General features: G+C 31.3%; 1 protein-coding gene across 26 annotated transcripts in view; it reads right to left on the reverse strand.

Moving 5' to 3' along the window:
* Window positions 1-749: 749 nt before the first annotated feature.
* Window positions 750-14136, reverse strand: part of Cip4 (formin-binding protein 1-like Cip4) — a 127982-nt gene continuing 114595 nt past the window's right edge. For 12 of the 26 annotated variants that reach the window (XM_036370906.2, XM_070111827.1, XM_036370903.2 and 9 more), the window contains 10 exons: window positions 10137-10281; window positions 9778-10068; window positions 9533-9711; window positions 9288-9462; window positions 6142-6177; window positions 3748-4097; window positions 3534-3668; window positions 1651-1817; window positions 1417-1570; window positions 750-1073 (listed from right to left, as the gene is read on the reverse strand). In XM_036370906.2, the coding sequence (XP_036226799.1) occupies window positions 935-1073; window positions 1417-1570; window positions 1651-1817; window positions 3534-3668; window positions 3748-4097; window positions 6142-6177; window positions 9288-9462; window positions 9533-9711; window positions 9778-10068; window positions 10137-10281 (1771 nt within the window). In that variant the 3' untranslated portion in view covers window positions 750-934. Of the gene's footprint in view, window positions 1074-1406; window positions 1571-1650; window positions 1818-3533; window positions 3669-3747; window positions 4098-6141; window positions 6178-9287; window positions 9463-9532; window positions 9712-9777; window positions 10069-10136; window positions 10282-14136 lie in introns of those variants that run through there. The other 14 variants (XM_070111829.1, XM_070111831.1, XM_070111828.1 and 11 more) reach the window with 14 other exon arrangements.

The following is a 14136-nucleotide window of genomic DNA, read 5'->3' on the forward strand; positions in this document are numbered from 1 at the left end:
TAAATTTCATATTTTAATATTTAATATATAATATATCGTTTAGTTTATGCTATGTAACAGTGTGTAGTAGTGATGCATTTTATAAAATTTCTTGTTCAAATAATTGAATGTTTTTTACGGCATGTATGCATTTTTTATAATAAGTTGATAGTTTTTTGTATGATTGTGTCGCTGGTGCATAGTAGAGTTTGCGTTTTATAGTTTTAAAATGTTTGTATTAAATTTTTTTTTTTTTTTTTAAGATATATATTTTTTTAGTTTTGTGCTCTTAGAGAGAGATCTGTTAGTGAATTTTTGACAGTAATTTACAATATCTTGTTTAAATTGTTTTATTGGCTGCCTAAAATAGTGCAATGTTTTATAATATTTATAATATATAATTAATATGTATGTATGTATGTATATAATTTCAGTTGTGAATGTGACTGTGGTAGTGAAAAATGGAAAAAATGCAGTAAAATAAATCTACAATTTCATGTTAGCTACTGAAACGCATTTACAAAACACTTTCTAGTAGTGCGGCATGTCCGCGTTTAAGTCAACCATTTGCCCCGCTAAACGCCTAACAAAACTTTAAATTTTGCTTTTTGTTTTTTGTTTTTTCATTTTTGCACATTTCTGCAAGTTTTTTTTATAATATATTTTTTCATTTATACAATTACAATAGAGTTGTATCACTGTCTGTAATTTCTTTCTCACAGCATTTTAAATTAGTTTTAATTATTTTTCTATATAAACATTACCAAAAATTTAAAATAAAAAAAGAATAATAGTACATAATGAAAAGCAATTCACAATACTTGTTAATTAATTATTTCACGCTTAAGATACTTTCCCTCTCTCTCTCTCTTTATCTTGCGCTCAAAGTCAGCAAATCATATTTGGTCATTTTGGAATCGAAACATTTAGGACACATACACATTTACATAGTTTGCTAAACAACACTGCTGTGTTGTTGCTCGAAAAAGTCAATAGTCGGCGTGCTGCTTGTGGAACTGCTCGGCTCAGCGCAGTCGATAGCTTTGTTGTTTTTATAAATGAACGCCATGCTCTCAACCAAATGTATGTATGGACTACGATTGTTTGATTGTTGTTGGAGCATGTGGAAGTTAGGTTAGTAAGTCACTTTTGTTTTTACAGAGCATATTTATACATTAGAAGCGGAAAGAAATAATTCTCCAATAATTCAAGGAGTGAAAAATTTCAACAAAAAAAAAAATTTTTTTAATTGAAAAATTAAAAATTTAAAAATACGAAATTAAAAGTGCCAAATTTCTACATTACGTAATAACAAACTAACTAAACCAACTCTTTTTCAACTTAAATTAAGGCAAATTAATTAAGTATTAATAATTAAAAATTAATTAATTAAAAAAAAAAGATCTTTAAACAATTATATAAACGACTTATGCATACAGTGTACATTCAATATAACTAGTCGGCACGAATCCCTCATCCCAACCGTTCGCGGCATTGGCACGGCGCACGCGCGTCCAACCGTCGCCCTGATCGATCTCAATGACTTGCAGTTCTTCGCCCTCAATCATTGGTATGCTGCCTTCGCTGGTCGCTAATGGTAGAAAACAAAATTTATATTTAAAAAAAATTATAAAATTACACGCTACGCGGTTAAATTATAACTGTTCTCACCTTCGAAGGGATAGAGCGCTCGACACGTGCCCAACGGTTGCAGCACCTCAATCTCCGCGCCATCATAGTCGTCCTCACCGATGGCGTTCTCGTTCGCACTACCCTGTCCTGAACCCGGCAGTGAGGTGTGCGACGTACCCAAACCGCTTTCGGGACTAGCCGAACTGCTGATTTTGTAGCCGCGCATGCAAAAAAGGAAATTTGTGTAGCATTTCGTATGATTGGTTTTGGTTTTGGTTTTGTTTTGGTTTGACGCAGCAAACAAGCGCAATGAAGTGCCAAAAAATGAAATGAAATAAAAGAGAACACAACGAAACGAATATTTCGTTTGGAATTTAAAACGAATGGGTATGGTTAAACTTAGTTACTAATTTAATAATGTTTTCGAATTTTAGAAAATGTGACAAATTGGCATATTTTGAGTACGAAAGTTGTAAGAAAATTAAATGATTAATTACAATGGTGCAGAATTTGGTTGAGAAATGGTGATAAACATATTGTACAGTTACACATAAAAATTACTGAGGAGAGAGGTCATTGACAATTGAATATAATATAATTGATGTAATATAACAAGTGTAGGAAGTGATTGAAGAAAGTGATCTATAGGTACATAGATAATAATCATGAAATAATACACAAGGATATAACGAAAATATATTTATAATATATATGTATATATAAATATATATATACCGATATATTTTTAGTTTTAGTTGTTGTTGTAAAAGCATGTATCAGATTCATGGATAGAAAATCATACAAATTAGAGTAAATATTACCAGAGCAGTGTTGCCAATTTCTTAATAAAAAAAAAATTGAATTTAAAATTAAATTTAAAATTTGTAATGCCAATTTTGTTAAATTTTAAATTTGTAATCCCAAACTAAAAATTGATTATATACAAATCGTTAGAACGTCTAAGTTTTCCGACCGCTGCTCTAGAATATTGAATATGTTGGCTCTGTGAGAGTTTAAAATGGTAAAACACGAAGTAGGCAAGGGTGAAAAAATATAATATTTTTAAAAGTGTAAATTTGGGTTTAACATTTTTTTTTCAGTACAGTAATTGTGATTAATTTTTTTTTTTGTATTTAGGATTAAATTTTTTTTCAATACCGTATTTGGGATTAAAATCTTTAAATCTAGTTTTCTCTAGTTAATTCTAGTTTTTTCTTAGAATCTAGTTTTTAATCTCAACAATGGGATTAAAAAATGAAAATTTTATTTTTAATCCAAAATTTGTGAATTAAAAAATTCGCAACCCCGATTACTGCTAAGTGAAAAATACAGATTAATCTTAGTACATATTAAGACTTAACCTCAAAACCGTATCCAAACTTAAAAAACTTCTAAAATTCGCCTAAAAAATTTAAAATTTTAAGAGTTCTTCAATCACGTGAATCTAACGAAAGCTCTTTCCAAAATTTTTAGCCGATTTGACTTTAAGGTACAAACACTACAAAAGCCTGGTATAGAAGTTCCACTTTGAGCGTAGAACTTAATGCTAATACAACAACAATCGCGCATAGTTTTGATATTTAGTGCGGAAAAATAGACAATAAACCAAAACCTGGACAACGAATTTTTGTTTTAAAAATAATATATAAATTTACAATAAACATACAAATTAATAAATAATAATAACATTAGTGGATAAAATAAAACGAGGTAAATGTGTAGAAGCGCATTTTACAGGGGATATACTACAAATGTACAATTATATACAAAAACATTGAAATGAGGATGGGCAAAGAAAGTTGTGAAAAAGAATGAAACTGATGAAAAACGTTATGAAACCTTTAAGTGAATTGGCATAGAAAAAGTGAATTGGCAAATGATATAAAGCTATTTTTTTCTTCAACATAGACTTATGAGTGTACCCGTTATTGTTATTATTATGCCCATTTTGTATTTGCGCCACATTATCCTCAGAACCTGACCTGCTTAAGCTGCCACCATCATCGGCATGATCGTCGCCATCATCGTTGTGATCTTCGGCACTGCCATTGGAATGTCTGCAAAGCACAAATATTATTATTAATTAAATATTATATAAATATAAAAGTAGATAGAAAAGGTGTTTTGTGAACTTACCTTGATGTTCGGTGTCCATTCTGCATGAGTATGCGACTCGCCTGCGGACTATTACTGGCCAGGGGCATTTGATTCGCACTCTCCAAATAGCCTTGGAACTTCTTCAAATCCATGCGTAACTTTTCCATTTTGTGCTCGGACTCATTCAACTGTCCTTCGACTGTCATCGGATTGCCCAGCGATGAATTGGATTCATAGACCATTTTCATTTTCATCAGACCATCACGTGTGGCCACCTCCTGATTGAGCTTATGCTGCAATTCGGCAATTTTAGCTTGTAGCTTCTTGCGCCTTTGACTTGGTGGTAAATCGCTGAAGTCTTCCTTTTGGCCGTCCGCCGTTAAGGAGTTCTATGTAGGTGGAAATAATGTGAAAGAAGAAGATAGAAATTAAATGGGGTGGTTAAAATGTTGGGAAATGTGTACACACAGACATAATATTGCTATTTACGCCACATAACGAGGTGGTAAGTGCGTACGGCGTATTAATAGATACAATATACATACATATATAACTTGTGTTGGAACAGAAAAAACATGAGATAAAGACGAACGAACACTAAAAACAATGGTGTACAAACGAAACGACAAATAACTAAAAACGCATCTACTCCTGGACATCATTCGGTGATGTGGCTTATGATGTTGCTATAAAGTGCACATTTGCTTTGTTTTAATGCATGAGAAAAAAAAATAAAATAATTTCAAACAAATTTTAGGGAAAAAATCCGAAAAATCTTTTCTCCAATTGTTTTTTGTATATTTTTTTTTAATTAAAAATAATTTTAAGAATTCTTGCTCCTGAAATTAAATTAAATAAATTATGCAAAACAAAACTAAATTTGAAAAAAAAAATTTTAATCCGAAAATTTATATAAATAAAGTATAAAAAACAAAATAGATTTGAATAAGGTTCTGCTACAACTTTTTTTTCTTTAATCAAAAAAATTTCGGGTCATATTTTTATTAATATAAATAAATTATAAACAAAAAATTAATTTGGAATATTTTTCTTCAAAACTTGAAATCGAAATTTTCCTAAAAATTTTTATTCGATTTTCATTAACTTAAATAAATTATAAGAAATAAGACGTTAATAATTTTTTTTTTCAATATTTTTTATTACTAAATAATATTTTTAACCAGATGCTTTTGTACACACATAAAATGTTTTCTTAATTTGTTTCTAAATTTATATTATATTATCTCACAAAAATTTTTTTTTGAATGCTTACAAAAACGAAGTTTAAAATATTTTTCCTCAAATCTTTTTTACTCAAAAATTGTTTAGTCATATTTTTATTAATATAAATAAATTACAAGTATGAAATTTAATTTGAATTTTATTCGTCAAAACTTGAAATCGACATTTAAAAAAAAAAAATATTTTTTTAATAGACTTTTATTAACTTAAATAAATTATAAGAAAAAAGAGATTTAAAAATTTTTTCTGCAAAATTGTTTATTATTGAAAATATTTTTGGCCAGATGCTTTTACACACATAAAAAATTTTTTTAGTGTTTTGTTTGAATGCGTGCAAATATGATATTGAAAAATTGTTTCCTTAAACTTTTTTTACTCAAACATTTTTTAGTCAGATTTTTATTAATATTGTAGGTATGTAAATAAATTATAAAATAAATTCGGCAAAACTTTTTAACTTTCAAATAGTTTTTTGGTCAGATGCTTTTGAATTTTTTTTCCACAAATTCTTTTTGCTTTTACTCAAATTTTTATATAAATAAATTTAAAAAAAACTTAAAATTATTTTCTTCAGAATTTTTTTTGGTCAAATATTTTATTTTCTTAAAACAAAAAATCCTAAATTTTTATTTGACCCCAAAAGTTGGTTTTTATTTAAGCACATGCAAAAGTTATTTGAAAAAATTTAGCCTATAGCTACATATGTATATATGTAAGTGTGCAGTTTTGCTAAAAATAGGCTTTAGTGTGTGTGTAAGTGTATAATATGTAAATAAAACGTTTGCAAAGAAAAGTGGAAAATAAAAATATGCAAAGTGGGAGAAAGAGGTGTCATAGAATATAAATAAACTCCGTGCTTTTATGTGACAGTTTACAATAAATGTAGATGTGTGAGTGTGTGTTAGGTGTTAGAAAGTGTTAAGTGTATTTTAATAAAATTGCAATGAACGTGATGGTGGCATTAAGAGCAGAAAAAGTTTCTTAAGAGCGATCAAAGATTTTATTTTTCTGTTAAAACTATTTTGAATAATTTTTTTTTTTTTTTTGGCAAAAGTTAGATGTTAGCGCTATTAATAAATTGCAACACGCTTAATAGTAGTAGTGGTAGTGAAGTATTATTGCTAAATATTTTGTTAATTAGAATACAGATAGTGGTAGTAGTTAGAAAAAGCAGCGTAAAATCATTCATACCTTCATGGTGATACAGGCTTCATAAATCTTCTGTGGCTATTGACAGATATTTTTTTTTTGAAATTGTATCACATTGTTATTCATATATTTGGTTTTTTGTTTTTGTTACATTTGTTTATGATTTTCAGTTGTTTCGGTTTTTTTTTTAAACATATGAAATTTTCAATAATTTTCGTAAGCGTACGTTGTGAGAGTGGCGGTGGGTGGTTTCAATACGCAATGTGATTTTATGGTGTGTTTTGGTTGTAGTTGTTGTTGTTTGCAGTGTATGTTGTTGTAGTTGATACAAAAGTAAGTGTAAATTCAAATTTGTGTTTAGTAAAAAGTAAGAAAATATTAATTTTGTTTTTGCAGAGTAAAAAAGAATTGTTTTTTTTTTGTTTTTGTTGCATACATAGTTATACATACATATAAACGTTTTGCAAGAAAATTTGGACAATATTAAAATAAAGCCGCATTCATAGAAAAAGACAACAGTGTGAAAATAATACAAGTGTGGTTGAAGAAGAGAGAGGGGAAAGAAAAAAATATAACGGTAGATATTATATTGCAATATGAGGTTGTTAGCTTATTTGTTTTCAATAAATGTAGGCCTAAAATTGTTGTTTTAGAGAATCTAACCCTTTTTAAAAATTTTTCAAAGACCGTCGTTTTTTTCAAAGGTCGTTTTTAATACTACTTCATTTTTTATCATTAATAAAACTCGTAATTGAATCAAAAAAGTATATATTATTGCTATGACGCCCTAAATTAGCACCATGTTACTCATAATTGGTCAGCTTAATATTTTATTTCTGCAAAATCAATATAAAACTAGTTACTTTTAAACTGGTTACAGAAGTAATTACTTCAGACAACTGAAAAAGTCTTATTTCTTATTAAATTTTATTAAAGTTATCAATTTCAAAATCTCAAATAATAAAAATGGATTTTTATGTAAGAAAAAACTAAGTAAACATCTACCGGTTGCCCTCTTTAGTAGTATACTGGTAAAAACTAGCGTTTTTTTGTTTCTTTCTATTTTTATACCAAAGCCGATGTGTGTCCTTATTTAGCGCTAAAAATATATTTGGAAATAGATAAAATATTAAAAACATAATACTGTTTATAGATTGGAAAGGAAAGCAAACTTATTAGGTACTTTATAATATGTAATACTTTTTGGGGTTATAAAAATAAAAATATTTTCTGTGGATTTGGATACAAACAAAAAACTATAAATACGTTACAATAATATTTAAAAGCCAATTCTAGTCCAATTGTAAAGCTTTAAGCTGAAAAAAGCCAATCACAAATATTTGAAAGCCACTGGATAAATAATAATTTCTAAAAATAAAAAAGTCGTAATATAATTAAATACAACTCCAAATGAAAGCCCCTGGATTTATAATAATTTCTAAAATACAGTCGTAATATTATTAAATACAACTCCAATATTTTTTTATATAATAGAATCTTACAAACAAAACTTAAACAAAAACAACAACAAAACAGTTTAAAAAACAACACATAATTATAAAAATCAAACATCATCCAACAAAAAAAAAAAAACAACAAATTATTACAAACAAAAAAGAAGTGAAGAAATTTTTTGAAAATTATTTATGAGTTATTTAATAAGGAAAATTTTTTAAAGTTGCAACATTGCACAGTTAGGTGAAAAGACACTCTGCACGGAAAGTATACATGTAGATGAAAGCGCAGCACGACATGTTGTAGATTTGGGGTGTTTTTCAACATATTTACCACCAATTAAAATTTTTATGTTTATCAAAAATTCGTTGTTTTAAAAAAATTTAGCATCCACAACATATCGCGCGTATTGTCACAACATTTTCATTATGCAGCAGTAGTTTAGTGACAAGTACAAAACTACATGAGACACGTACGCACACATTATGAACGCACTGTACCTACGCATATCGGGTACTTACATTCATTCGTATTTGCAACGAAAATCGTACGAGCGAACACACATTAATGATTTATCCAATTAATTTGCAAGTTAGACGCAAGTCAGTTGCGTTATTTGTTGTTGTAGTGTACATATGAAAATTCGCGAGAGTATACCCAGTAATCCAATAGGTAATCAACACAAAAAAGGAAGAAATAGAGACATAAATACATTATGAGATACATAAGGAATGGGAAAGCAAAACAACCAAAGCGTTGAGACATCGAAAATATGTGAATGAAAAATAAAACTCAAGTGCATAAAGTATTGACAAAAGTACCATTTGGATAAATGTAAAAGGGAGAGGAGAGAGTAAGCTGCTTTACAAAAAACTAATGTTAAATGGAATAAAACAAGAAAAGCATTATATGAGTTAAGAAAATCGAGTTGAAACAAATGAACTGAGAAAGACGTAATTAAGAGATCAATTATATAATATAATACGACTTTGAGATAGCTTATTGTACGTCTCCTAAGGTTAGGTTAGAATAAAGTCTGCTTTTGAAAAGTTACATTGACTAAATAATATTATACTCAAAGAAGAAAGTACAGTAAGACCTCAGTTTTAGAAAACAAATAAACAAATCTGAGCGCTGTGGTTTGAGAAACTTGTGTGTTACTTCTAATCAGGCATAGTGTTACAATAACTCAGCTTTTCTCTACAATATATTTGACGAAGTGGTTATTTCTATGCCTTGTTACTATGTGAAGTTGCGAATCTCACAGAAACGTTTCATTTTTTCCTTGAAATACTTTTTATAAGAGTAGATAAAAACCGACTTTATGTGCGTCATAAATTTAACGGATATTTTAAGAAACATTCAAAAGCGAAACAAAACAATTACAGAATAAAACCGACAAAAAAAACAAGACAGAGTACACACATTCTACCTATAAATATATTCTTGTCAATATACTTCAACTCAATGACAACTAACCCTACGACGACGCATATTTTAACAAAAAAAAAAAAAGAAATAAGCTACTTTCCACAAACTTCTGAACCTCCCTAATGACTAACTTTGTACACAAGTAATGCCTTTACAACAAATTTGCTACGCCAATTGATTTTTAATAAAATTAGTCATACGCCGAAACACATTCTAAACATTCAGATTGGAAAAGTGTTCTGAAAATGAGTTATGTGTGCATTCAACGCAAACACCTGCCTCATACAACGCTGCACACTTACCTTATTGCTGCCGAAGAAGCTGAAGATCGCTGTGCGTTTCTTAACGCCTTTGCTAATGGTGCCCTTGACGGTGAAATGATTTGAAAGCACACGGGAATCTAACGGTGAGTCGGGATTCTGTTTTGACAGATCATCGAAGGGTATGTCGGTTGGTGGTGTGAAGCCCGATTGATACCTAAACACGTGAAAAAGAATTTAGATAAGCATTTCTTCGATAAACACTTATTTTCGAAGGTAACAGCAACCTTTCTATGACTTTGAACGAGTCTTCCTTTTCGTTTATTGACTCGCCCGCCTTGACAATGCCCTCCATACACCGTGCAATGATAGGCGCCACCGCCGATTCGACCTCTGCTGTGCCAATGATGAACTCACGTATGCCGCCTGTGCGCTTCTCATCCAGCTCTTGTAGGCGATTGAAAACCTGTGGAACGTAAAAAAAAGTTTTTTTTAGCTTATTTTTTTTTTTTTCGAAATTATTTCTACATACTGTTGGCAATGATACACCGTAGTGCTGCCTTTGTAAATTGTTCGTCTTCTGCAGTTGATTAGCATATTCGTTTTTCGCATCGTCTGATTGTTGTATTTTCGCTGTCATTATATTCTTATAGCGTTCCACTTCGGCTCGACTTAAATTCAGATCCATATCGGCTTTCTTGTGATTCTCCACAGCTTTTTCCGACTCGCGAAAGGCCTTCTCATAGTTGCGTTTGGCGCGATCGAGTGCGCCCAACTGTGCGGTGAGGGTCTGTTGTAGGGATGTGCCTTCAGTGAGACATCGCTGCAAAAAGAGATAAGTGCGAAATTAATTTTTATATGAAATATTATTTTTCGAATCAAGAGATTTACCTTTCGTTCATCTCGTAACGCTTTGGAGAGCACTTGTATGCCTTGCACGATGCGTTGCTCCAGTGATTCGGCAACTACTTCGCGCTGGCCCGCTAAGTCGTTGATTTCTTTCAAAACATTGCGAAAAGCTTGGCAGGATGAAAATCTGTTCGAGAAAAAAATTTAAAATAAAAGGTTTTTATTATGAATTATAGCAGCTATTTATTAATTATTATTTCATTTTCTTCTAGTAATTATTTCCTTTCAGACTTTTGAAAAGCACTGTATGCTGTCAGTTTATTTGAAAACATTTACTCGCTACTCGTTACTTGTGCGCGCAAATTGCGCGTGTGTTGAATATGCCATAAACAACCCACAGAGAGTGTGGATAATGTGTTCAATATTTACAGTTACAATAAAGCGCTTGCCAATGAGCAAGCGGGAGTAGTAAGCGAAGAGCGCGAGAGCATTTAGTGTGGAACGTAAGTTGCCACTGGCAATTATTGACTAAATACATCCATATGTATGTACTTACATGGAAATATAAATGTATATTTATTACAATACATAATAATTTGTTGACATATATTGCAGTTAATATCTATTATGTGAGGGATTATTATTCTTGTTTTTTTATATAAAGCGACTACAATAGGGTCTTCGCAAACAACTGGACGAAATCTTGAAAACCTGGCGTGTTATTTTTCGATCTCAAGTCCGCTTTAAGCCGCAAATTTTTTTTTTTTTTTAGTGTTAATCAAATGTGGAACTATAAAGGTCGGAGATTATTTATTTATATTTGGAAAATACATACATATCTGTCTTATGTCAGAAATAAACAACAAATTTACTTTTCTGGGTATAACATAACTTTTTTTGATATAATAAAATAATATCTACAGGAGTTTTCAAACATTTTTAAGCTCTTGTGGGATAACATAAATTTACAAGTGGGTTTTTTAAATTGAGGTTCGAGTTGAGTGTTTAACCGATTAGCCAAATTTTGACTTTAGGAATGTTGACCTTGCACTCAAGAGGTTAGACAGTCGTACAGGGTTGAAAACCAAGTTTTTTAGTGTTAAAGTAGTTTGTCCTAAAAACATTATACAATTAGTAAAATTGTGAGAAAAGTTTTTCTGTTGAACCGTGCAGGTCAGTCAGTCAGGTTTTTCTCGAAACTATGACTCGGGGACTATTGCAGGTATCCAACTGAAATTCATAAGTAGCTTTCTAGTAAATTACTTAGTAAAACGTATGATGAGGATTTATTGATGCCCTGAACAGGGTATTTAAGAATGCTACGAAATTTGTAACACCCAGCAGGAAACGTCGGCGACCCTATAAAACAAATACATACATATGTATGTCCCTGTCCCCGCTAGAAGCTGCTCATTTGTCGAAAATGCCGATATCGGACCACTATAGCATATAGCTGCCACATAAACTAAACGATCGGAGTAAAGTGCTTGTATGGATAAATTTTTTAATTGACGAGATTCACGAAATTTGGCATGAGTTATTGCTTAGGGCAACGGTGCAATTTCCGAAGAAATTTTCAAATTGAATCACCATATCATATATGTAGTTGCCATACAAACTGAATTTTTTATGAAGGGTATTAAAGCTTCAGTGCAACCGAAACAAAATTTAACATTTTTTACAAGAAAAGTGTGAAAAATATTCTTATGCAAAGCCAAAACCAAAAAGTACTTAGCTAGCAAATTTTATATAGATTCAGATCCCGTTTATTATTTTGTTTCAAATAACACGAGTTCCTAAACTCACCGTTCGTAGAGATCCTTCTGACAAAGGCAACTCCGAAGAGTGTCCAGGTAGGCGACATTTTTTATCAAAATTTCAAAATTAAAACTTGTTATACTCTCAAGTACGAATAATTTTCCTTTACTCTCAGAATAAATGATTAAAGTTTGGAGCCTTTTGAAAGCTCAAGAATGACCTATGTATGTACCTAACCTAAATACATGGCTTTCAAAGGGTTAATAAAAGAAAAAATGAAGTAACTGAGAGTTTCTTTTACGCTGAAGAACTGAGAAAAGATTTTAAAAGGCCGACTTTTTTTGTTAGGTGTGTGTGTCTCCAGCTTCAAATTTTTTCTGATTAATTTTGAGGCTTAATCATATTGTTTGCCTTTAAGGGCTTTCCATTTGAAAAAAAAATTTTTATTGGAACCTTAAAGAAGTCTTATGTGTCACATGATATGAAAGAAAGGCATGAATTTATACCTAAAGACTCGTTCTGTCTTCTGCCGACACTTAACTCTATTTCTTGTGACCACAGATATTTTAATAAACACAATTGCAATTTATAACGGTACTTCTGCAATTTATTTACAGAATATTTAAAAAAACATAAGTGAGCCACAACATTCTTATGCACTTACCCTTCACACTTATTCTCTACATTTCCCAAAGTATAACCGATTACCACACAAAAAATTTCTATACCACTACAGTTTAAAGAAAAACGTAATCAAATCACTCAAAAAAAACATTACAAATCATTATGAATGCCACAACGTGAAAATTCCATGCAAATTATATGCAATTTGTCACGCTTAAGCCGCTGACAGAGACGGGCGCATTAAGTCAATCGAAATTGTGACAAGCCAACCATAAATGGAGGCACAAGAAGAACGTAAAAGAATTACATAAATGAAGAGTAAAGCAGCGAAGAAGCGTACAAACACACACAAGCAAGAGCCGAATGAAGGCAAGACGCTGGTGCGTATGAGCAACATGACGTCAGCGGCGCTTAAAAAGGCAATGAATGTGAGGCATGACGTTGGATGTGGCGCCAAACGTACAAATGGCAAGTGCATACTGAAGAACACATACATGCATATGTATGCAAACACACACATAGAGAAATATGCAAACACATATGAAATTGAAGCAGCGAAACGGAAAATGTGAGTGAATAGACTTTTTGAAGCGTTTTGCATTCCAAAACAGTTAAAAAGCAGCATTTAAATTCCAACAACAACAACAAGAACTAGAAACATACGCCGACAAAACTAATTAATTACACCTTCAATTTGATGTTTTACAAGCGAAAAAATGGATTAATTGCTGTCAAGTTTCGCAACTTTGACGAGCGTAATTTGGCTAAAAATATATAACATAAATATGTTTATGCAAATAAAAAGCAGGCGCACATACAAACATTTAATGTGTATGTATGTTTCCACGATTTCTCACAATTTTAATGAAATTTTACAACCGCACAAAAGTGGAATGTTTCGAGTAGCGAACGCCCACACGGTCGCTTTAGAGCTTAACGGGCTAATTGCGTCAAAGGCGAAGCACACGCACAAACAAGTGTGCGAATAAAATAAATGTGCATATGTATACATATAGGTATGTATGTATGTAAATATTTAAGTACTATGTACCATATACAAGGTACAATTCAAAAGTTCCAGGACTTTTCAAACAACGCGGCTTCTAGTGGCGCCATCTGTCTGAAATTGTTATCCCTCAATTGTGTATTTTTCAGTGTTGTCGTATAAAATTTATATAACAGCTGACTTGTATAACAGCTGAGATATCGCGCTACAAGTGACATTTTATTTGAAGTGTCGGTCGGAAAATGAGCATCGAACAAAGAGCCAACATTAAGTTTTGTTTTAAACTTGGTAAAACTTTTACGAAAACTCATCAACTGATGAAACAAGTTTATGGCGATGATTGTCTATCCCGTAGCCGTATTCACGAGTGGTTTAAACGTTTTCAAGAGTGACGGGAGTACTTGGAAGACGACGAACGTTCGGGCCGACCAAAAGATGTTGTGAACGAAAAAAACACGGAAATTTTCACGCACAATTCATTAAAAAAGAGCCGAAATCATCGCTTAAATATATGGAATCGGAATTATCAATATCCGCAGCGTCGATTTATCGTATTTTGGCAGAAAATTTGGGCCTCAGAAAGGTTTGTGCGCGATTTGTCCGGCACACTTTGAAACAACACGAAAAAGGCCTCAGAATCCAACATTCAATTTG

This window comes from Bactrocera oleae, chromosome 6 (genome assembly GCF_042242935.1).
Source record: "Bactrocera oleae isolate idBacOlea1 chromosome 6, idBacOlea1, whole genome shotgun sequence".
Classification (NCBI taxonomy): Eukaryota; Metazoa; Arthropoda; class Insecta; order Diptera; family Tephritidae; genus Bactrocera; species Bactrocera oleae.